The sequence below is a fragment of the Staurois parvus genome, unplaced genomic scaffold, assembly GCF_062004578.1.
Source record: "Staurois parvus isolate SC_StPar_1 unplaced genomic scaffold, SC_StPar_1.0 ptg000441l, whole genome shotgun sequence".
Taxonomy (NCBI): Eukaryota; Metazoa; Chordata; class Amphibia; order Anura; family Ranidae; genus Staurois; species Staurois parvus.
Window position 1 is genome coordinate 265,457 of NW_028318237.1, and position 25,646 is coordinate 291,102.

Below are 25,646 nucleotides of genomic sequence, written 5' to 3' on the forward strand. Positions count from 1 at the left end.
GGGGTAAAGGTGTGCGAATCACATGAGTAACTGGAAAGAATTACAGAAACTTGGCAGGAAAGAACGGTTCACAAATTTGGATTTTAGCTGTGTATTTAGCCTTCTGGCTGGAGTTCAGCTTAAAATAACTCCAGGGGATCGGAAATTAAGACTGCTGCACCCGTTAATAATGGAGTAAAGGGAGACGGAAATGAAGATAAGGAGTTCACAGCTTCGGGCAGTTCCAGAAATAGCAACAGGATCCCGTGGCCAAGACTTAAATGATATCGTTCCATCTGGAATGTAATGTTCTACAGAGGAAGCTTGAAGACCGGCATTGACAGTTAGATGTTTGTATGGCAGCGGGGCCTGACAGCTCCGCACAAGACTGCCAGGAATCACCAATTATTCAGGCTGCCGGGAAAGACATGTGTGTCGCTGGTATGGAGTGTTAATCAGGGAGGCAGTGACACAGCACTTCATTGTCATGGAAGGAGAAGCGGCCTCTGTCAGCTTATGTGGCAAAAGGGCAAAGCATTCTGCACCTTCATTTATCATTGTGTCTGTGGCCCGAAGTAGCCAGAATAGAATCTCCCTTCCTATTCACCTGCTGCAAAGTGTGAGAATGAAAGGAAGAAATTGTCTGTCATAGGTACCAAGACTGATAGGAACCATAATAACAAGGCACACGTCAGCATCATCAAACCACAAGTAGTATCTTGCTTCATTTTCAGGAACAAAATAAAATAAATTAAAAAAATGCCGCCAGCAGGATCGCCAAGCACATGGTTCCTTACTGCCGGCAACATAATGCAAGTTTCATATCATTATAGACTGCAGACAGTCTACTGTTCAGTCCACATCGTGCACCGCAGGTCCCATTCACTAACCACACCACCAACTACAAAAACATTGAAAAGTCGGTGTGAACGTGGCTATAAGCCTCATGGATGCCAGATGTGCTGCCTTATTGGTCCTAATAGTATTGGGAACCTATAAATAAGGTTGCTTCTAAGTCCCCATGTACACGGGACACTTCTGAACGATGGAAACTGACTGCTGGAAAACGTAGGTTAAAAAACTTCTGTTTAGCCGCGTTTGCATACCGCATTTATGTGCGTTTAGAAGCGTTTTTAAAGATAAGCACAGGAGAACCTCCCAAATGCCCAGAATGCACTGAAAAGTGGTAAATTATTAACTATTTCAGACTGTTTCAGAGAAATACAGAGAGTAGAAGCAGAGATAGCAGTGTTGAGATTAGCTTAGGTATGAGTTGCTCATTAACATTTCTTTTGTTTCCAAGGGTGGGAAAGGTGTCTGGTGGAGGGAGTCATTATGGCCACCTGGCAGGGGGTCTTCATATGAAATTTGAGGTGTGAATGGTCATTAACATATCTTTTGTTTCCAAGGGTGGGAGAGGTCTGAGGTGTGAATGGTCATTAACATATCTTTTGTTTCCAAGGGTGGGAGAGGTCTGAGGTGTGAATGGTCATTACAATGTGTGACAAGCTTGGTAGGAACATCCTGTGTTCAGTGTTTTGTCCATCTGAGCACCTTGAAAACGCTTTGCATGCATTTTCCATGATGAAAAAAGGCTCTGGACAGCATTGGGAACTGGAAGAAAAAAACATTTTTCAAATGCAAACACTTATAAACACGAGCGCTTTGCATTTGAAACGCTGATAAAATCGACTGCTGAACACAAGTTTTCTGCATTCAAAAAAACGACTGTAAGCTCAACTGCCTGTAAATGCCTGTAAACGAAGATGTGTACACGGCCACATAGGAAAACATTAGGGAGAGTTCAGGGGCTGCTGAAAAAAATGCTGAACAGCTCCTAAACGTGAGTTTATCAGCTACAGTGTACATGAGCCCTCAGTGCTACCAATGAACACCTTGTATGCCACTAGAAAACAGGAGAAAAAAAATCTTATAAATGTAAATGAAGACATTTAGGATGAAAGTGGTTGTAAAGGCTCAAGGTTTTTTACCTTGCCAATGAGGAAAAATAGGGGGCGGGGCCAAGCAGTGACTCTGTGTGTGAATGAACACACGGAGCAGTGGCTTGGGAACACGCCTGCTCGGGTGCCCCCATAGCAAGCTGCTTGCTATGGGGGCACCTGACAGAAAAGGAGGAGCCAGGAGTTCCTGCAGGGGACCTGAGAAGAGGAGGATCCAGGCAGCTGTGTGCAAATCCACTGTACACAGCAGGTACGTATAGACATGTATGTTATTTTACAAATAAAAAAAAAGAAAAAAAAGGAACCTTAAGTATCGCTTTAAAGACATATATCTTTGGTACCTGCACCTTGTGTTTATCACCTGCAAATGATGTGCATTGATTATGTAGTTTCATGGTGCCATCTGTTGGCTTGTACACACAGCCTACAATACAGTAATCTTCACATTCCTTTGTCAGAAATGTGTGTTCAAACATGAGGCCTCTGTCTGTAGTATCAGAACTGACACTTCCTGTGAATAAACTACATATTTCACAACCCATTGGTCTCTCAGTCTAGCACTGATGCAGGTGTGGTAATTCAATCTGACACAGCCACAAGTAAGTAGAGCATTCACAGAGAGCTCACTGATGAAGTCGCAAGTTTTTTTTTTTTTTAAATTACAATAGCACTTCCATATTTGTGATGTGATATAAAGCAAATGGCGATGCATGCACTGGATGCTGCGTGACCTGGAACAGGAAGTTGTCCCCTTGGTGAATAGGGACAAGCTAGGTGACTGAACACATGGGCATAGGAGAATCGATCAGTCATGACACCACAAACTGCAGGCACAATATGTGAGCCCATCATTACAAGGTAAGGTAAAACGCAACACAGGGAATATATTTCTACTAATACCTATTGAAAACAATGAAAACATTTGAACGAACACAATGTGTATAGAAAACCCTTAGCGCTACGGACCTCCTACGAAAAAGAAAAACTTGTGCAGCTAGCAAATAATGTGTTCCCACATATACAACATAAACAAATCGAAAATGCAGCGCAACAATATAAATGCAAAATATAGTGCTAAACAATAAATACGTGCACAAAACAAAGAATTATGATTGTTAGAATCAATGTGTGTATACCAGACGTCTAATTAATACATGCATATAAGTCTCCATAGACTGCACATAACCAGTGCTATACATGAATTGTGCACACAGATAACAAATAAATGTCCTTAATAGTCTCCTGACGAAGTCACATGATATGACGTAACGCGCAGGGTGCGCCAATGAAGTCAGGCCGTAAACCGGAAATGCACGTGCCACCATTTTGGATAAGGGATTTCTGCATATTTCACACAGCAAACACTGTATAGTGAGTTTTTAACCCTGTAGTGTCCCAGGAGGACACATTTTAATGTACGTTTTTCTAGATTGTTTTAAATAAAGGCTGTTTTGAGTGGCCATATTACAATATATGGAGCATTTTTTTCACATGGATGTGGAGCGATCTGGAGATGTTTAAAAGTGCTGGCTAACGGTGGTGAAGATCTATGTACCAGTATACTCTCCCGGGTTAAAGGGGAAAGTGAAGTTTGACCTGTCATTACGGGTCAAACCTGGAGGTGAGCACAATTGAGTGTTGGAAGCGGATACGCACTAAGGGGTAACACAGGAGCACCGTACACGTGTATGCAGTAGTGTGTTACACTGGTCTAATTCAAAGTACAGCAGGTTTAAAGGGACAGTTCACCAATTTTTTAGACTATATTCTAGTGACACTTATAGTTGGTGTATGTGGATCACGATTTATGGGATATATAGCACACAAGTCCACGTGCTGATATTCAAGATTTAAAGGGACAGTTCACTATTAAGGACAATCATTCGTTATCTGTGTGCACAATTCATGTATAGCACTGGTTATGTGCAGTCTATGGAGTCTTATATGCATGTATTGATTAGACCTGGGCTTGAAAAAGCCGCTCGCCAAATGCGAGGAGAAATTCCGCTGTGGCGAGCAGCGAGCACAGATGAAGCATGGAGCAACTGCACCTGCGCTCCAAAATGTAATTTCATAAGCTTTAAGGGGGCGTGGTTGGGGGCAGGGTTGGGGCGGGCCGTGGGTGGGCTTGGGGGCGGACCTGGGCAAGGTTGGGCGGGGCAACTGGTGGAGAGTAAGTTTTGTTACCGGCTAGTAGGTCTGGACTCGAAATTTTAACCCCTGGATTAAACGTCTGGTATAGCATACATTGATTCTCACAAGCATAGTCGTTTGTTTTGTGCACGTATTTATTGTTTAGCACTATATTTTGCATTTACTTTGTTGCTCTGCATTTTTTATTTGTTTATTTGAACGAACACGATGCCTTTAAAGTTGTTCAAGGGTGTCTGCGTAGAAAACATAAAATTTCTCAGTTGATATAGGTTTGCAATTTTTTTATTTGGTGGCAATTGCTCATTCAGGGGTCAGATGACCAGTGTCTTCTTATTTATAGGTACACTTTAAAGAATAATTAAGTAAAGGTTAGATCCTCTGTCAATTTTAACTGCTCTCTCTGGACCCAATAGCAAAATATCCACTCATTTCCTGTCCTAGTGACAATGTTCCACCTGAACAGAAGTGAGGATAAACCTCCATAAAGGGACAAGGACAGCACTCCTCCACCCTAACATTTTAGAGCTTTGGTCATTGTATATATCTGCTGTCATTTAACCAGCACCAGACAAAAGATGGAACGCTCAACTGAAATATAAAGTCTCTAGTCAGAGCTTACACTTCTCTACAGCCTCACATGGCAGACGCTGGGCCAAACATTAAGCACCGACACGGTGACATGAGAAAAAGAAGAAGAAGAAGAGTGCCTCACTACCCACAAGTACTAATCCCTGTGACTGAATATATATACATATAAACACACACACACACACACACACACACACACACACACACACACACATACATACATACATACATACATACATATACACACACACAGGGCTTTTTTCCCTAAAACTAAAATATGTGCAGGAACCGCCCGCCCCTCCCCCACTCCTCCTGAGTCACTTCTTGTCTTCGCCCCCCCTACCCACCTCCGAGCACCATCCTTGGTTCCACTCCCTACCCACCTCCCAGTACCACTCCTTTTAGGAAAAACAGAGCCATGTATCATTTTGCGGTGCTAAATAATTTGTATGGAATATGTTAATAACAAAAAAAGTAAAAAAATAGATCACCCGCAGCCAGCAGCATTCCCCCCCCCCTTAGCAACAATAGATTCCTACCAGCAAAAATGGACCCCCAAAACAAAATACCACCCTAGCCACAATAAACCCCCAGCAGCTACAACAGATCTCCCAGCAGCCAGCATCAATAGACACTCCAGCAGCCATCAACAATAGACCCCTCCCTCAACAGTAGATCCCTTCCCGAAACAATTGACCTCCCCAGCAACAATAGATCCCCACCAGCAACAGTAGACCTCCCCAGCAACAATATACCACCACACAAAATTAGATCCCCTTTAGTGACAATAGATCTCCCAGCAGCCCATAACCACAGATCCTCTAGCACACCCCAGCAGCCCTTGCCATTACATATTTTTAGTGCTGGAGGTGCCGGAATTGTGTTACCCCTGAAAAATAGCCCTGTATGTAAAAAAAAAAAAAAAAAAAAAAGGTGTGTGTGTGTATACACACATATATATATATATATACACACACACACACACACACACACACATACACTAAATTAAGGATTTGGAGTGGCCTAGTCAAAGTCTGGACTTCAATCCAATTGAGATGCAGAGGCACGACCTTAAATAGGCCGTTCATGCCCAAAACACTCTAATGAGGCTGAACTAAAACAATTCTGCAAAGAACAGTGGGCCACAGCAATGTAAAAGACTCATTGCCAGTTATTTCAAATGCTTGATTGCAGCTGTTGCCACCTAGGGTGGCACAACCAGTAATCAGGTTTAGGCAGCAATTACTTTTTCATATAGGGCCAGGCAGGTTTGGATAGCTCTTTTCACTTAATAAATGAAATCATAATTTAAAAACTGCATTTTGTATTTACTCGGGTTATCTTTGTGTAATGTTACAATTTGTATGATGATCTGAATCATTTAAGTGTGACAAATATGCAAATAAATATCATGAAGGGGGCAAATGTATATATATATACACATTTTTAAATTCGCTCACTAAGGGTGTACCATAAGCAGACAACACAGTGATTCAAATGTTGCAAGTACATAAAAAAGCTGCTGAAGACCCTTACCACAGGAGATGGGGACAGTGCTATGTTTCCTATGGATGCTTTGAGCTCATCCACCGTTGCAGCACTTTTCAAGTCTTTGGCCTGAAGAGGCTTTATCCTGATGTTAAACTTCTTGCGAGACTCTTGCTCTTCCTCTGACTCACTTGAGGAGTAGAAGTGTTTTCCTTTGGTAGGTAAATCAAAGTTAAAGATCATGCTACAATCTCTGGGTAATGTGCAATAAAACGAATGGCACCCCATAATACCATGACACAGGTAGACGGCTAGATCTAGACATTAGATACTGCTAACTAAACCTGTCAAGTTTAAATTAGTGAAACTTGGGGTCTAGCAGAACTTGCAGGGACAAACCCCACCTACAGCCACCCATCAGATGGTTAAGCACTATTACCGCTACACTTTGAGTGAAGGTGTGAACTGTGTATATGGAGGTTGCTTGCAGCATAAAGGTTAGACTATATATATATATATATATATATATATATATATATATATATATATATATATATATATAGTCTACATAGTCTACCCTTTATGCTGCAAGCAACCTCCATATACACAGTTCACACCTTCACTCAAAGTGTAGCAGTAATAGTGCTTAACCATCTAATAGGTGGCTGTAGGGGAACAAAAATGGCTGCAGAACGTCTATTTTGAAAATGATGGGCAACCTATCCCTGCCTTGTTCTTCAGGGCTATTCAAACAGGTAAAAAGACACGTAAAATAACTGAAGAGCCTTCAAACATCATTATATGAGCACCCCTCGGTTTAGGAGGAAGGATGGCTGAGGAAAAAGAAAAAAAGGACCTGCACAAAATTACCTGAAGATTGCTGGAAAAAAGGTATGTACAGGTTTTTGTTTTTTTGACAAACAAGGGGGGCTTCAGAAAGGGAAGTATGGATGGTTTGGTTGGGCAAGTAGTGTCCACTTTAATAAAACACCTATTGAAAGGTTTCTAAAGCCTTAAGGTTTTTTTTTTTTTTACCTTAATGCATTCTCTGCACTAGGATAAAAAAACCTTCTGTGGTTAGAATCCCCACCCCATACTACATACTTTCCTGAGCCTGATATTGGTCCAGCATTGTGTCCAAGAGCAGTAGTCAGTTCTCTCTCTCCTCACAGGGCAGACTGATAGCGGTGGACGGATGGGGGGGGGCACTGGGAGCCCATACTGTGACAAAGAAGTAGGGGGTGGGGCCGAGCCGCACTTTCTGTGTCCACAGACACAGGCAACGTGGCTTGGGATCGAACCTGTACAAGTGCCCCCATAGGAAGCAGCTTTGGCACTCGCCAAAGAGGAGAAAACAGGAGTGCCAGCAGAGGACCCCAGTAGAGAAGGCTCAGGGCTGCTCTGTGCAAAACCATTGCAGAGCAGGCAAGTATAATATGCTTTTATTATTTTTTTTTTAATAAAGAATCACTTTAACATACATTTTTTTTTTAAATATAATAATACATTTTTTTTGTGAAAAAAAGGTTTATAGCTGTCTAGAGTTTGGCTATAAGAACACATTTCACAGCTCTGAGATGACTTTAGATTTTGGACTTTCATTATGTTTTCATGTTCAATCTTTTCATTTGAATGTTTGAAATAAGGGTGACATTCACAGGGTAACACAAAACAGCTGTTTGCATGGATGTTAACACATTCAAGATATTACTATTGATGGAATTAAGAAATATGAGAGAATAAGTAGATGGGAAAGTGTAAGATTGGAGAAGGGGAGGGGGGGGGGTGGGGGGCTTTCAGCATGTTTATCTGCAGAAAAAGGATATAGCCAGGTTCAATGTCTGGTCTGATACTGTATCCCTCCTCATCCAACTCTGGAGAATTCTATAGAAATACAAAACACATTTGTTACTCTGCACACAGAAAACATATATAGCTCACATGATCAAGCACCAATATCAAAGCAAACTTACATATCGATCCCAGTCAATCTCTGCATAGAATCCGTTTGGTGCCCCATTGGCTTTTTTCTGCAATACAGCAAAAAATGTCATGATTGGTTAGAACACTGACAAAACACAAACAGTCCACACATGAATGGAATAGGCAGTCAGGAGCTAGCCAACATACAGTATGCTCCTAAAAAAAAAAAAAAAAAAATTAAAGCCCAACTCTGGGGAAATGTATTAAAATTTGGCCCTGGCAGTTGCTAAAAAACAAACAGCATATGTTGCAATAATTACCTTCAATCTGGAGCAGTAATTCCTTTTTCTTCACAAGATGTCCTCAGCCTTTCAGGTTGAGTGGTGCTGAGCATCACTTAGCCTGGATAACTGAGGAAATACTGTGTTTGGTGTCATGGACCCACCTGCTGGAAAGGGGGGAGGTTGGATTGCACCACAATGCCCTTCATTCACAGATGCAGAGAGCATCACTGATGTTATCATCCAGGAATGCCCACTACAGTCAGTATAATTTACAAAGGGAAAACAAAATACATCTGGTATGGCCCAGGTGCCTAGCCCAGGGATGGGCTTTAACCTCCTCGGCGGTATGATTCTTTCCGATTTTTTGTGCTGAAAGCGGTACCATTTTTTTGCATGGAAATATGTTGTTTTTTTATTGTAGGCTGTAATTTTTAGGAATAACTCACTGAAATCTGTCCGAACAAGAGTCTAGTAAACATCCCGGGTAGGATAAAACTTGAAACTTGAAATCATAATTTAATAAATAATCATAAAAAATAATAATACATTTAATTCAATAATATAATCAAACCAAAAACACTGAAATTTGAAATACAGAGGCAAATTTGCACATCGCTGAGCAAAGTTGCAAAATCGTTTTCAGTGTCTAATGACGAATTTCCCCCACGAATCATTATCACTCAATTCTGCAAGTGGTTCTAATTTACTATCGCTGTTCTAAAACCGCTTTTGACGTAAAGGGACGCTTTTTGGACGCCATGGACTTTTCTAAGTTTCCAGGCAGAAAGAACAGTCAAAATGCAGGCAGGGCGCCGGACAAAGCAGTAGGGACAAAATATATGTGAAATGCATTGAAACAGCAATGACAGCAAAAATGACATTTTTTAAAAATTTCAAATTTCCCGCCGACGTCACAGGGACCGGAACACGGAAGCCGGATGCCGGCATCGGCCGGAGGAGATGGCCGGGGACGCTGCAGGGGACACATCGCGGGAGCGAAGGACAAGGTAAGTGCTGCAGGGACCCCCTGAGAAACGCCGCATGGTAAGCCCGAGTGTAGCTCGGGGTTACCGCTCTTGGTACTCAAATTTTACCCCGAGCTACACTCGGGAAAACCGCTAAGGAGGTTAAAGCAGAACCTAAATGAAAAAGCAGGAAAAACTGAGAGCAAGCAGGCTCTTTATTGCAGAAGAGACCAGTTTCTGTTCTTTTGTAATTAACATAGCATGGTGAAGGGTGGGGAGACAGACTGTGCATTAGAATTATCCAATTATGCTAAAATGTCATGTGTAACCCATTGCCGGAGGTCATTGACACCTAGTTGCTCAGGCCAAATTTTGCAACTTTGATAGGAGTATTCTGTTACTTTGACTAAAACTATATGGGGGAGATTTACTAAAACTGGAGTATTCAGAATCTGGTGCAGCTGTGCATGGTAGCCAATCAGCTTCTAACTTCAGCTTGTTCAGTTACCCCCGGTTCACATTTCTGTGGCCGTGCAGGCCACGTTTTGCGCGGGCACGAGAACCCATTCCTTTGAATGGACTCCCGTGCCCCGTGACACGCAGGGAAGAAGTCCTTGCACTTCTTCTGAAAACGCAGCCCGCACGGGAACCTCGGTTCTCAGTACGGTTGCGTTTTCCAGTAGAACTAATGGCACCTGCCCGCGGGTCCGTATTCTGTCTGTGCGGGTGGTGCGGCTGCAAAAGGAGGGCTTACTCAATATTAGGTGGGTGATCATAACGTTATTGCTGATCAGTGTATAAATAAATAAATAAATAAATAAATAAATATAGATTGTTTCTACAAACATTTTTGAAAGGATGGGTCACTCTCAGGAGCTCAGTAAATTCAAGCATGGTACCGTGATAGGTTGCCATCTGTGCAATAAGTCCATCCGTAAAAATTCCTTGCTACTAAATATTAAACACACACACAACTTTTGAAATGCAAGATTTTAATCAATATCTCAATAAACACAAGAACAATTTCCAAAACTTTTACAAAACGCAGTTTCATAGAAAGCCCATTACATGAAAGGTTAATAATATAACTTAGATGACAAAATCGTCAGTTTTACGCAAATTAGTTGATGCAAAAATGAATACACACCACAACAAAAACTACTACATCTAGTATTTTGTATGGCCTCCATTATTTGTAAGGACAGCACCAAGTTTTCTAGGCACGGAATGAACAAGTTGGCCACAAATTGCAACATCGATCTTTTTCCATTCTTCAAGAATGACCTCTTTTAGAGCCTGGATGCTGGATGGAGAGTGAAGCTCAACTTGTCTCTTCAGAATTCCCCATAGGTGTTCGATGCGGTTCAGATCAGGAGACATACTTGGCCACTGAATCACTTTCACCTCTTCAGAAATGCAACAGTGGCCTTAGATGTGTGTTTGAAAGATGGTAGCATCTTCTCTTTCAATATAGAGCAGTACATCTGTGAATTCATGATACTATCAATGAAATGCAGCTCACCGAGACCAGCAGCGCTCATGCAGCCCCACAGAAAGACACTGCCACCACCATGTTTCATTGTAGGCACCAGGCATTTTTCTTTGTACTCATCACCTTTGCGACACCTTACAGTTTAGAAGCCATTAGTTCCAAAAACATTTATCCTGGTCTCATCACTCCAGAGTAGAGTCCCAGTAGTCTTCTTCATTTTGAACATGGGCCCTGGCAAATTCTAGGTGGCCTTTTTTGTGCATGGGCTTTAGGAGAGGCTTTCTTCGTGGATGACACCCATGCATGCCATTCCCCTGCAGTGTACGCCATATTGTGTCACGGGAAACAATCACCCCAGTTTGGCTTTCTACTTCTTTAGCTAACTGCAGTAAACTTCCATGGCGATTTTCTTCAACCCTTCTCATCAGAAGACAATCCTGTCAAGGTGTTAACTTCCGTGGACGGCCTGGACGCCTCTGTGAGATAGTTGCAGTTCCATTTTTGTATCACTTTTGCTACAGTAGTGACAGATAAGTAAAGCTTTGCTGTTCTTCTTGTGGACTTCACCTTTCTTGTGTAAATAAATGATTTCCTTTCCAAGGCCTTGTGACATTTCTCTTCCATGTGGTGCCATTGCTGACAGCATGAAATGGGAGGGGTTTTCATTGTTAAGTAACGCCCTTTTATAATCAACTGTCTGCTGGACACCTGTTTAATGAATAATTAGACTAGCCTGTAGTTGAATTATTAATTAGGTTTTTGTTGTCTAAAATTTAGCTTTGCGACTTTCATTGGGGTGTATTCATTTCTGCAACATGGTCTTGAATGAATGTTAGGAAAAATACTTTTCTGTGAGTGCAAGTGCAAATTAACAAATGTTGTTTGCGATCAATGTCCCGCATTCGTGGGAGTACTTTGTAGTATGGTGACCCATAGAAAATGTTGACTCTGAAAGTAAAGGTTTTCGGACAAACCTGTTGGGGTGTACTCATTTATGCTGAGCACTATATATATATATATATATATATATATATATATATATATATATATATATTTTAGTCTTTTGCCTTTTGATATCACATGGGATTACTTGCGTAATTATTAAACTACACTGGAAGGCCTGCACGTTATAAGGATTTGTTGCTCAGCAATCACTATGGTGAAATAAGTCCTTTTATGCGATTATATGAACACAGCATCAAGCAAATATTCATCCAATGCCATCAAAGCAAACTCTATGATCTGATTTGGAGACCTATATGTTTATTGGTTTATAAGGATTTATTCAGCAACAATTATAGTAAATCCAATTTCTTCGCGGTTTCGCAAAAATACAGCAATAAGTGAAATTTTTACATGAAAAGCAAACCTTTAAATCAGTGAAAATAACATTTCATTTGAATAAAGGATCAAGCAAGTAGGATCAGTGTTATTATTTAGCATATAACAGGAGACCTGTGGGTACTTAGTGGAGAATACAGCTAGTCATATATTGTATGAATTTCGGCCAATTCCTAAGGAACTTGCCAAAATCCACTCAGTGAGTGGCCCTGTCTCCTTGCCTCAAAAAATACTTTAAGAAAAATGTTATGTTGCACAGGTAAAAAAGGAAGGGACCTAATCTCAAACGGAAGCTGCTATCCAACCTTTGAGGTGAACCACCAAAGAAATAAAATATTCCCAATATATATATAAAAACTCTCCACCAGTCAAATCACTGTAAACATACATATATTAAATTTGCACAAAAAAAAAAAAAAAAAATATACGTGAAATACAGTAATAAGTCCAACATATAATGTGCAAATATATAAATCCCATATAATAATAATCCAATATTGTGTCCTGTTCTTATAAAAATAAAAGTACTTATAAAATGAAAAAGAAAAGGACGTCAAATGATGAAATGCATAGGGCGGGGCTTGGATGTGATGTCACCATACACGCTGGGTCTGCACTTGCGTATTTGGAGAATGTGGCCGGAGACAACCTGGTGTCTATGACTGTGGCTGTATATTTGTGTCAGTAGCAAATCTGAGTTTTTTAAAAAAACAGTTTTTAAAAGATTCTTAAATGGTTTTACGCTATGGGAGCTGCCCTCTTCTTACTTCTTTGTGTGATTTCAGCAATAGTGAATGATCTTTTCTGAGAGGTCTCTCGAGAGAAGGATTGTGAAGCTGCAGATCGTTACTCCCAGAGTGTCACATGCTATTAGCTGGTTTATGACATTACCAGCATGGGGCTCTGGTGAGTGTATTTAGTATCTATGGTGGTGGAAGAGCACAAATTCGGTGAACATTAAGACGATTTTATGGTGAACATTACAAGTTTTAATGTTGATGCTGGACATTTCTAACACGTCGGACATTTAAATAATTTTTTTTCTTTTTATAAGAACATTACACAATACTGTATTATTATACAGGATTTATAGGTTTGCACATTGTATGTGGCCCTTGTTATTGTATTTCTGATTGACATTTCCTGGCTGCTAAATATTCCACGCTCAACTGTTAATGTAATTATAACAAAGTGGAAGCAACTGGGAACAACAGTAACTCAGCCACCAAGTGGTAGGCCATGTAAAAAAAGAGCGGGGTCAGTGCATGCTGAAGCGCACAGTGCGCAGAAGTCAGCAACTGTCTGCAGAGTCAATAGCTAAAGACCTCCAAACGTGGTGTGGCCTTCAGATTAGCACAACAGTGCGTAGAGAGCTTCATGGAATGGGTTTCCATGGCCGAGCAGCTGCATCCAAGCCTTACATCACCAAGTGCAATGCAAAGTGTAAGATGCAGTGGTGTAAAGCACGCCGCCACTGGACTCTAGAGCAGTGGAGACATGTTCTCTGGAGTGACCAGTCACACTTCCAATCACGCTTCTCTGTCTGGCAATCCAATGGACATGTCTGCGTTTGGCAGTTGCCAGGAGAACGGTAGTTGCCTGACTGCATTGTGCCAAGTGTAAAGTTTGGTGGAGGAGTTGTTTTTCCGGGGTTGGACTTGGCCCCCTAGTTTCAGTGAAGGGAACTCTTAAAGCGTCAGCATACCAAGACATTTTGCACAATTTCATGCTCCCAACTTTGTGGGAAGAGTTTGGGGATGGCCCCTTCCTGTTCCAACACCAGTGCACAAAGCATAAAGAAATGGATGAGCGAGTTTGGGGTGGAGGAACTTGTCTGGCCTGCACCTCAACCCCATAGAATACCTTTGGGATGAATTAGAGCAGAGACTGCGAGCCAGGCCTTCTCGCTCAACATCAGTGCCTGACCTGACAAATGTGCTTCTGGAAGAATGGTCCAACCTTCCCATAGACACCCTCCTAAACCTTGTGGACAGCCTTCCCAGAAGAGTTGAAGCTGTTATACAGTGGGGATCGAAAGTTTGGGCACCCCAGCTAAAAATTTGTATTAATGTGCATAAAGAAGCCAAGGAAAGATGGAAAAATCTCCAAAAGGCATCAAATTACAGATTAGACATTCTTATATGTCAACAAAAGTTAGATTTTATTTCCATCATTTACACTTTCAAAATAACAGAAAACAAAAAAATGGCGTCTGCAAAAGTTTGGGCCCCCTGCAGAGTTAATATCTTGTACTGCCCCCTTTGGCAAGTATCACAGCTTGTAAACACTTTTTGTAGCCAGCCAAGAGTCCTTCAATTCTTGTTTGAGGTATCTTTGCCCATTCTTCCTTACAAACGTCTTCCAGTTCTTTGAGATTTCTGGGCTGTCTGTCACGCACTGCTCTTTTAAGGTCTATCCATAGATTTTCAATTATGTTGAGGTCAGGAGATTGTGAAGGCCATGGCAAAACCTTCAGTTTACGCCTCTTGATGTAATCCCCTGTGGATTTCGAGGTGTGTTTAGGATCATTATCCATTTGTAGAAGCCATCCTCTCTTTAACTTCAGCTTTTTCACAGATGGCATCAAGTTACCATCCAAAATTTGCTGAAATTTTATTGAATCCATTTTTCCTTCTACTCGTGAGATGTTCCCTGTGCCACTGGCTGCAACACAACCCCAAAGCATGATTGATCCAACCCCATGCTTAACAGTTGGACAGAGGTTCTTTTCATTAAATTCTGTGCCCCTTCTTCTCCAAACGTACCTTTGCTCATTCCGGCCAAGAAGTTCAATTTTAACCTCATCGGTCCACAGAACTTGTTTCCAAAATGCATCAGGCTTGTCTATATGTTCATTTGCAAAGTTCAAACGATGATTTTTGTGGTGAGGACGTAGAAGAGGTTTTCTTCTGATGACTCTTCCATGAAGACCATATTTGTACAAGTATCTCTTTATAGTGGAATAGTGACCACAACTCCAGTGTCTGCCAGATCTTTCTGGAGGGATCGTGCAGTCAAACGTGGGTTTTGAATTGTTTTTCTCACAATCCTGCGAGCTGTTCTGTCTGATATTTTTCTTGGTCTTCCAGATCTTGCTTTAACTTCCACTGTTCCTGATGACTGCCATTTCTTAATTACATTCGGAACAGAGGATATTGACATCTGAAAACGCTTTGCTATCTTCTTATAGCCTTCTCCAGCTTTGTGAGCGTCAACTATTTTCAGTTTCAGTTTTCTAGACAACTGCTTAGAAGAACCCATGGTGCTGATTGTTGGGGCAAGGTCAGATGAGTCTGGGCATTTAAAACCTTTGAGAATGACATCACCTGGTCTTCCCATGATGATTGAGAACAATCCATGACACTGGCAGGTCTCAGCTTTGCAAAGGGGGCAGTGCATGCTATAAATTCTGCAGGGTGCCCAAACTTTTGCAGACGCCATTTTTTTGTTTTCTGTTATTTTGAAAGTGTAAATGATGGAAATAAAATCTAACTTTTGTTGACATATTATAAGAATGTCTAATCTGTAATTTGATGCCTTTTGGAGATTCTTCCATCTTTCCTTGGCTTCTTTATGCACATTAATACAAATTTTTAGCTGGGGTGCCCAAACTTTCGATCCCCACTGTAGCTGCAAAGGGCGGGGCCAACTCAATATTGAACCTTACGGACTAAGACTGGGAGGCCATTAAAGTTCATATGCATGGAAAGGCAGGCCGACCAATACTTTTGGCAATATAATGTATGTATAATTAGTGATTTGACTGGTGGATAGTTTTTAAATGTATATGTATGGTTGGGAATAAGGTAGCGCTGTTTATTTTGCACACTATCCTAACATCCTTTGATCGATTGAATGAGCTGATCAGAAAACTGTTGGCCAATTGTTGTCATATTGGCAGCCTGGAGGGGAGATTCATCTATCCACGCTGTACAGCATGGATGGAAGAATATTTAAATTTTTTTTGTTTGGCCTGCAGACTGAATAAGCAAAACAGAACAAAAAAAAAAAAAAACCACTACACTAGTGATGCTAGTTTCAGAAATGGCCAGCTTAAGAAGCACATGTGTATTTTTACCTCATAATAGGTTTTCCAAATGCAACAATACCATCTGTGCTTTTTGTGGGATGTATATTGCTCATAAATGCATAGGTAAAACTGTTAGAACTGCTAATCAAATAATGCTTTAATTGTTTTTGTAATAAACACTCCATAAGCTTCTAGGGCCAGTTCACACAGGAATGAGGCACACGTGTGTGCGTTCCCATGTGGAGTGATTTTGCAGTCTATTCATCTGAATGTGCCTAAATTACACGGAAACACAGTAAGAGTAGCGCATGCACTACTTTTAAAAAATGCACCACATCAAATTGAACAGTACTGAGGTAACATGCAATTTGGTTCCTGCAAACGCACTGTATTTATGATCTGCATTTGGGGCACTGTTAAGGCGGAGTTCCACCCAAAAGTGGAAGCTCCGCTTGGTTAACTCAATCCCCCCCCTCCACTGTCATATCTGGCACCTTTTTTTGGGAGGGGAAGCAGATACCTGGTTTTAACAGGTACCCACTCCCACTTGGCCCCCCTCCTTTCTCCCGCAGTCTCATGGGAACCTTCACAGGTCCCAAAAGACTGCCAGACCAATCAGAATGCCCAGTGCGACTCGCGCATGCACAGTGGGCACCCGGCTGTGTAGACACAAGCTGTCACAGCCTGGTGCCCACAGTTGGGATGCTGAGCCAGGGAGAGGAGAAAACAGACAGAAAAAAGCCAGCGCGGGTGAGTACGTCGCTGGACCCTTGGACAGGTGACTGTTTATTAAAAGTCAGCATTTACAGTTTTTGTAGCTGCTGACTTTTAATAAACACAAAAATGGCTGGAACTCCGCTTTAACATTACATTGGCACCCACAGCAGATCGCAAAAACATTGCCTTTTGAGCATGGTGCTGGAAAATGCAGGGACTGTGCCTTTCCTGCACCACATTCTGGTGTGAACTTGCCCTTAAAGGATAAGTTCACCTTTAGTACCCTTATTTAGGGTCTAACATGTAACTAAGGTACCTACCGGCACTCCGACCCAATCCCCACTGTGACAGTGGGTGGGAGATCTTCTCCCCACACCCGCTGTCACAATTCAAATACAGCCACATGGCCACATCATTCGTTCACAGTTTCTTGCGAATCATTAGACTACAAGCACCGTTTGCCATTGCGGCAGATGGTTTTTAGTTCTCAATAAACTGCAATGGTGCAGGTCAGCCCTCTCGCAGTTCATTGATCTTCTTGGACCTCAGTAGCTGACTGCCTGTACGGGAGGTACAGACAGACAGCTGCACTTACAGTCTGCAGGAGTCATTGCACCCACAATCTGCTGATCGCAGGGTACAATGCTTTACAGGCTCCTAAGATAAAAAAAATAATAAATGCACATTTTTTTACCTGAAAAAAAAAAAAAAAAAAAAAAAGGTGGTGCTTTTAATTTTTTTTTTAAGGTGACCTTATCTTTTAAACCAGGGGTCCTCAAACTACGGCCCGCAGGCCACATGCAGCCCGCCGAGGACATTTATCCGGCCCGCCGGCAGTGGCGTAGTTGCCTCGAGGAAGAGACACTAAGTACAGGGGTGGGCAGGGGGCTGCTGTATCTTACCTGGCTCCGTGTCCCAGTCCCACGACGATCCAGTCCAGGAAGCGCTGCTCCTTCATTCACTCCGGCCGCTCCCTCACTCCATGTCCGTGCTGCCGCTCGGCTCTGCCTCCTCACTGGTGATTGGGCACCAGAACTGTAGCTCAGGAAAGGCACACAGGCGGCCAATCACCTGTGAGGAGGCGGAACCGAGTGGCCCCGCGAACATCGAGTGAAGGAGAGGCCGGAGTGAAGGACAGCTGACAGGTAAGTGTGCCGTGCAGATGGTGCTGCTGCAACTAGGTATGCTGGCTGCAGCAGCAACATGCTGGAACAGGAGGCAGCAAGTTAAGTGTCATTGGGAGGAATAGTGCCCCATCATAGGTGTCACTGATACTAATGATGGGGCATTATTCCTCCCACTGACACCAACGATGGGGCACTATTCCTTCCCCCACTGACACCAACGATGGGGCACTACTCCTCCCCCCACTGACACCAACGATGGGGCACTACTCCTCCCCCCACTGACATCAACGATGGGGCACTATTTCTCCCCTCCACTGACACCAACGATGGAACACTATTCCTTTCCCCACTGACACCAATGATGGGGTACTATTCCTCCCACTGACACCAATGTTGGGACACTATCCCCCCCCACTGACACCAATGACGGGACACTATCCCCCCCCACTGACACCAATGACGGGGCACTATCCCCCCCCACTGACACCAATGACGGGGCACTATTCCCCCCCACTGACACCAATGACGTACTATTCCTCCCACTGACACCAAAGATGGGTCACTATTCTCACTGACACCAATGATGAGACACTATTCCTCCCACCGACACCAATGTTGGGACACTATCTCCTTCCCCCACTGATGGGGCACTATTCCCCCCCACTGACACCAATGATGGGGCACTATTCCCACTGACACCAATGATGAGACACTATTCCTCCCACCGACACCAATGATGGGACACTATTCCTCCCACCGACACCAATGATGGGACACTATTCCTCCCACCGACACCAATGATGGGACACTATTCCTCCCACCGACACCAATGATGGGACACTATTCCTCCCACCGACACCAATGATGGGACACTATTCCTCCCACCGACACCAATGATGGGACACTATTCCTCCCACCGACACCAATGATGGGACACTATTCCTCCCACCGACACCAATGATGGGACACTATTCCTCCCACCGACACCAATGATGGGACACTATTCCTCCCACCGACACCAATGATGAGACACTATTCCCCCCACCGACACCAATGATGGGGCACTATTCCCCCCACCGACACCAATGATGGGGCACTATTCCCCCCACCGACACCAATGATGGGGCACTATTCCCCCCACCGACACCAATGATGGGACACTATTCCCCCCACCGACACCAATGATGTGGCACTATTCCCCCCACCGACACCAATGATGGGGCACTATTCCCCGCACCGACACCAATGTTGGGACACCATTCCCCCCACCGACACCAATGTTGGGACACTATTCCCCCCACCGACACCAATGTTGGGACACTATTCCTCCCACCGACACCAATGTTGGGACACTATCTCCTTCCCCCACTGACGGGGCACTATCCCCCCCCCCCCCCACACTGACACCAACGATGGGTCACTATTCCTCACCCCACTGACACCAATGATGGGGCACTATTCCTCCCACTGACACCAATGATGGGGCACTATTCCTCCCACTGACACCAATGATGGGGCACTATTCCTCCCACTGACACCAATGATGGGGCACTATTCCTCCCACTGACACCAATGATGGGGCACTATTCCTCCCACTGACACCAATGATGGGGCACTATTCCTCCCACTGACACCAATGATGGGGCATGTTTCTTCCCACTGACACCAATGATGGGGCACTATTCCTCCCACTGACACTAATGATGGGGCACTATTCCTCCCACTGACACCAATGATGGGGCACTATTCCTCCCACTGACACCAATGATGGGGCACTATTCCTCCCACTGACACCAATGATGGGGCACTATTCCTCCCACTGACACCAATGATGGGGCATGTTTCTTCCCACTGACACCAATGATGGGGCACTATTCCTCCCACTGACACCAATGATGGGGCACTATTTCGCTCCATAAGACACACTTGGGGGGGAAATATCTGTATGTCTTATGGAGCGGCCGGCCCAGTATTCCCGCCGCATGGTATGTCCGCAGTCTCTGGTCATCTCCTGTACTGTGTCCGCATTTGTTCATAGTTTTTTTTTTTTTTTTTTAAAACTATAGTCCGGCCCTCCAACGATCTGAGGTACAGTGAACTGGCCTCCTGTTTAAAAAGTTTGAAGACCCCTGTTTTAAACAGATCCAAAATTATATATGTGCACTTCCATCTGTATAAAAAAAAAAAGTGGAATACAATCTAAAAATTCACATGATCATACAGTAACTCTTATGTAACCTAGAAATGAACAGTTACAAATCAAGGGGATAAAAAGACTTTACTTACACCAGGATCTCTGTCTGGTGATCCCCTGTCAGGAATAAAAAACAAGAAGTTGATTAGGACAAAAAAAAAAAAAAAAGACATTTGTCAGATCCCAAAATAGCAGAATGTTAATAATGTTTTTCAGTTGGTATGTCCCAAGAACTCAGACAATTAAATACAGACAAGCTTCTGTTTAAAGTCACCCAAACTTTTAGAACAAGCATAAGCTTGAATCCTCACCCATACCACAACACTAGGGAAACAGGTGCTAATCTCACAAAACACACCTATTCTACTCCCATGAAACCTTGCAATTCACAGCTGAAATCTACGTTCAAACTTTCCTACCAATCAAAAAGTTTATCATTCTGTTAGTGTAGAGCACCCCCACCAGATAACACAGCTAAGTCACGAAGGCTATTTGTTTTCATTACAGCAGGGCTTGACAAATCCCAGGCGTCAGGTCACCATAGCTTCAATGCAAAAACGGCTCCCATTGACTTCAATGCAAAAAAGCCTCTCACTGACATCGATCCAAAATTTTCTGTCAATAGCAATCCTGTGTGAACACTTATCTCCGCATGCCACTCTACTCCATCACTTGTGAGCCTGGAACGCACGGATACAAACTTGTACAGTGCCGTTACGGCACTCAAAACGCAATGCATGTGGATCGCATCTGTATGAACCACCTCAATAGGAAGACATGCGAATCTGTGAGTTTGAAAATGCATCCAGAATCGCATAGGTGTAAACCAGGGCGGCTACATTCACACTTGGGCGTTTTGGGATCGTAGCAGAATTGCAAAATGCAGGGTCAGCTGCCATTATTATCAATGGTGCCTAAAACGTGGTATGGTTTTGCCGTGATTGCCTCGTGGGAAAATCGCATCATGTGAAGCTTGTCGCCCAAAATTTTCCTTACCCCGGGCGCTGACAACCCAAGCGACACCAAAAAAAAAAAAAAAAAAGGCTCCTAGATTCAAAGCAAATATGCCCTGTAGTAACACCACACACAGAGAAGTGATGTACTTACGTGGAATCCGTGTCCTTTTCTTTCTTTCGTATACCAAACGCTTTCCTTGTACGTTTTTTCAGTCCTGCAAATGAAAACAAAAGCAAGTCATGAACACACTTATCTTACACTAGTTTGCTAGAACTTGCTGCTGCCAGAACACACACTTCTAAAGGGCAACAGTACATCAGCTGTCTTCTGAAAATTGGCTCGGCTGCTTTCAGTGCAGCAAATTACACAAATCATTTTCAATACAAGCCGTATACACACCAGAAGTAGTAATAGTCGCATAGTAACCTTTAAAGCTGAAAAGTTAGATTTAAAAAAGCGGCTGACAGATCGGATTTTTATGACAGAAGAGACGTTATTAGTCTCTTCTGTCATAATTGCCTCTCCCCGCTTGTCAGCGGTTGTGTTCACTGAGCCACACATGCGCAGCTCAGCGTAATTTCTGGCCCAGCTATGTGCTGAGACAACTTAAATCTTGTGCACATGCATTGGCGTTAAGTCACTCTGGCACAGCCAAATAAGTGCCCAAAAAAATCTGAACCTGGAAGAAGGACCATGAGAAGATGGAAGAATGGCGACTGATGGGAGTGCCGACACTACAGCACTGGAAAGGACTGCTTGCAAGGCACGTCTGTCATAATGTGCTCATAAGCTGCATATTAGAACATTATGGCCGAAGGCTCCTGGTAACTCATTTTTAATCTATAATTTTATTTTTTTTTTTTAAGTTTTGCTTCTGCTTTAAACTTTGCCTTACTTGGTTCCTCCATCCCCCCTTATTTTAGACCCAGTGATTTAATCACTGGGTCTCTGTGTTTCTCAATGCAATGCAAGCATACCATGGATGGTGGGAGGGGTCGGCAAGGTGCTGTACATAGCTACCTGAAAACATCACAGCACCCTGCTTCAGTAAGGACTACTGAAGCATTAGGACTGCTTGCATTAGGTCGGAGGACTCTTGAGAGGACCTCAAGAGTCCTCCGACCTAATGCAAGCAGTTGGCTGGATCGTGGGAGAAGTTGTGCCAATATCAAATTATTAAATATGAATGGCCCAAAACTGTGCTACATCCCTATTAACTACTTGCCCTCCTGAGGATTCCACCCCCCCCCCCCCCCCTTCCTGACCAGGCCATTTTTTGCGTTACTTTAACTGACACGGTCATGCAATGTTGCACCTAAATGAAAGTCTTTTTCCCCACGAATTGAGCTTTCTTTTGGTGGTATTTGATCGTCTGTGCGGTTTTTATTTTTTGCGCTATAGGGAAAAAAAAAAAAAAAAAGGACGGACAATTTTGAGAAAAAAAAACCAATATTTTTTACTTTTTGCTATTAAACATGTAAAAAAAAAAATCAAAATTTCGTCAAAAATTTAAGCCAAAATGTATTCTGCTCCATATCTTTGCTAAAAAAAAACCCATATCGTGTAAATGAATTGGTTTTGCGTGAAAGCTATAGCATCCAGAAATGGCGGTATATACTGTTTTTTTTTTTTCACTAGTAATGGCAGAGATCAACGATTTATAGCGGGACTGCGGCAGCCATTCTGACTCTGGGAGGAACTGACGGTGTCACCGACATCCCCAGTGACACCAATACAGTGATCAGTGCTAAAAAAAAAGCACTGACACTGTACTGACACTGGGCAGGAAGGGGTTAACATCTGGGCGATCAAAGGGTTAACTGTGTACTGGGAGTGTTTTAATGGGGGGCGGTGTGTTGGTGCTTCACTGTAAGCACACTGCTCTGGATGGCTGTGCTGTGCACAGCCATCCAGAGCAGTGTGCCCAAGCCAACAGGGAGGAGGACTGTTAGTAAACAAAACAGCCCTCCTCCCCAGAGATCCTTGGTAATCACCGGGCGCCGGCAGGTAATCACCGGCCAGGACCCGGTGATTGACAGCTGCGAATGGAGGCATGGGTAGGGCACGCGCGCCCCCTACCTGGAAATGCAAAATCACGTACATATACGTGATTTTGCGTGCCCCTGCCACCCTGTAGCAGTACTACTACTATAGGGCGGCGGGGATGTGGTTAAAGCACAACTCATCATTTGATATGATGGGATTTTGTACGCACAAAAAAATCTTATTTAAAACAACAAAGTTTATACATACAAAATTCAATGAAAACATAACATATTCATCAACCTTGTGTTTAAAATCACAATTTCATTCCATCTCAAACTGAATTCTGCAAAGCTCGACGCGTTTCTTTGAAATGATCCACTTCATCAGAAGCTAGAGATGAATGTCTCTATATAATAATAGAAATTATTACAGATTATTGAAACAAATTAAATTCCATCAATTATGAGGATATGATTTTTATTCAATTCTTTTACCTGAAAAGACCCATATGAGGGGGGAAAAACAGAAGAAACTGTCGGAGGCTCAAATCAAGAGAGGGAGTCCCAAATGAATCAGATATGTATACATAAACTGGTAGGTAGACTGTGTTCTGTATGTATCACTTCAAACAGGAAACAGTATAATGTCAAAATTCCTCTCTCCTCCTGATGAAGTGGATTATTTCCAAGAAACGCGTCGAGCTTTGCAGAATTCAATTTGAGATGGAATGTAATGGACTGTGATTTTAAACATGAGGTTGATGAATATGTTATGTTTTCATTGAATTTTGTGTGAATAAATGGTGTTGTTTTAATAAGATAAAAATAGATTTTTTGTGCCTACAAATCCCATCATGTCAAATGTTGAGTTGTGCCAATATCAAAATATGTTGTTGGGTGAATGTCAGTCTGGAGGAGTGGGTGTCCCTAGGCAGACTGTACTTGCCTGCAGACCACTCTAGATGACACCCATGTGTTACTGAGCCACCATGATTGAAAGGACTGGCATCCACTGAATGAAAGGGGTAGACCCAGGGTGAGTCAGGCTGGGGATGAAAGACCTAGATAATGCTGGAAGTCCTCCAGCCAGGAAATGAGGTAGGCTCTGTCTGACTTGCAGCAGCTTCCAACGCACATTGTAAGAAGCTCACAGTGTGCAGTGAAATCAGAGTAGGCAAATGCAGTAAATGCGAGGAGTCTGTACAACTGTGCAAGGCTGAAGCTCAGATTGAACCTAACTGAATGTTAGGTGGGAATTATATTATCAATATAAAAAAACATGGTATTATCACATCAATGTGTTCCAGCATGGCAACGGCACAAACACCATCACATATCAAACTCTGGTACCTGTTTAAAATACAGCAAATAGGGGTGACATGAAGAAGAGGAAGGAGGATGAAGAGGGAGGAGGAAGAAGTGGGAGGAAGAGGAAGGAGGAGGAAGAGGAAGGAGGAAAAAGAGGAAGGAGGAGGAGGAAGAAGGAGGAGGAAGAAGAAGGAAGAGGGTGGAGGAGGAAGAAGAAGGAAGAGGGTGGAGGAGGAAGAAGAAGGAAGAGGGTGGAGGAGGAAGAAGAAGGAAGAGGGTGGAGGAGGAAGAAGGAAGAGGGTGGAGGAGGAAGAAGAAGGAAGAGGGTGGAGGAGGAAGAAGAAGGAAGAGGAAGAGGGTGGAGGAGGAGTTAGAGGAAGGAGGAGGAAGAAGTGGGAGGAAGAGGAAGGAGGAGGAAGAGGAAGGGGGAGGAAGAAGAAGTGGGAGGAAGAGAAAGGAAGAATTGAAAGGAGGAAGAGGGAGGAAGAAGTGGAAGGAGGAGGAAGAAAAAGTGGGAGGAACGGAAGGAGGAAGAAGTGGGAGGAAAAGAGGGAGGAGGAAGGAGGAGAAAGAAGGAGAAAGAAGGAGGAGGAAGAGGGAGAAAGAGGGAGGAGGAAGGAAGAGGAAGAAAGAGGGAGGAGGAAGGAAGAGGAAGAGGGAGGAGGAAGGAAGAGGAAGAGGGAGAAGGAAGGAGGAGGAAGAGGGAGAAGGAAGGAGGAGGAAGAGGGAGAAGGAAGGAGGAGGAAGAGGGAGAAGGAAGGAGGAGGAAGAGGGAGAAGGAAGGAGGAGGAAGAGGGAGAAGGAAGGAGGAGGAAGAAGTGGGAGGAAGAGGAAGAAGTAGGAGGAGGGAGGAAGGAGGAAGAGAATGGAAGTATAGATACATCTGCCTTGTTCAGATTCCCCCTTTTTTTCCCCCTCTTCTGCTCGACTCCACCCTCAAAATCCATAATGCAATGCACTTGACATTTAATAGATTACTGAAAAATAGTGGTGCACCAAAATGAAAATTCTGGAGCAAAATGAAACTTCAGGATGCACTTGGCTAAAAACCAAAATGGTCAGTTTTTATAAAAAAAAAATATTTTTTATATACAATTGTATTATAAAGGGATGTGCAATTCCTACAGCCTGACACCCAGGACATGCAGTTCAA

At 43.1% G+C, this 25,646-nt stretch overlaps 1 protein-coding gene and 1 long non-coding RNA gene across 2 annotated transcripts in view; one reads left to right on the plus strand and one right to left on the minus strand.

Annotated features, from left to right (window-relative positions):
- SGIP1 (SH3GL interacting endocytic adaptor 1) overlaps positions 1-25,646 on the minus strand; it is a 230,210-nt gene that overhangs the window by 147,539 nt on the left and 57,025 nt on the right. Inside the window, exons 2-6 of the mRNA XM_089687948.1 lie at positions 21,351-21,414; positions 20,336-20,360; positions 8,144-8,200; positions 7,997-8,054; positions 6,219-6,391 (exon numbers count right to left, since the gene is read on the minus strand). Of these exons, the coding sequence (XP_089544074.1) occupies positions 6,219-6,391; positions 7,997-8,054; positions 8,144-8,200; positions 20,336-20,360; positions 21,351-21,414 (377 nt within the window). The remainder of the gene's footprint in view (positions 1-6,218; positions 6,392-7,996; positions 8,055-8,143; positions 8,201-20,335; positions 20,361-21,350; positions 21,415-25,646) is intronic.
- LOC149453995 (uncharacterized) overlaps positions 1-25,646 on the plus strand; it is a 196,596-nt gene that overhangs the window by 120,023 nt on the left and 50,927 nt on the right. The gene's annotated exons all lie outside the window — the stretch shown is intronic.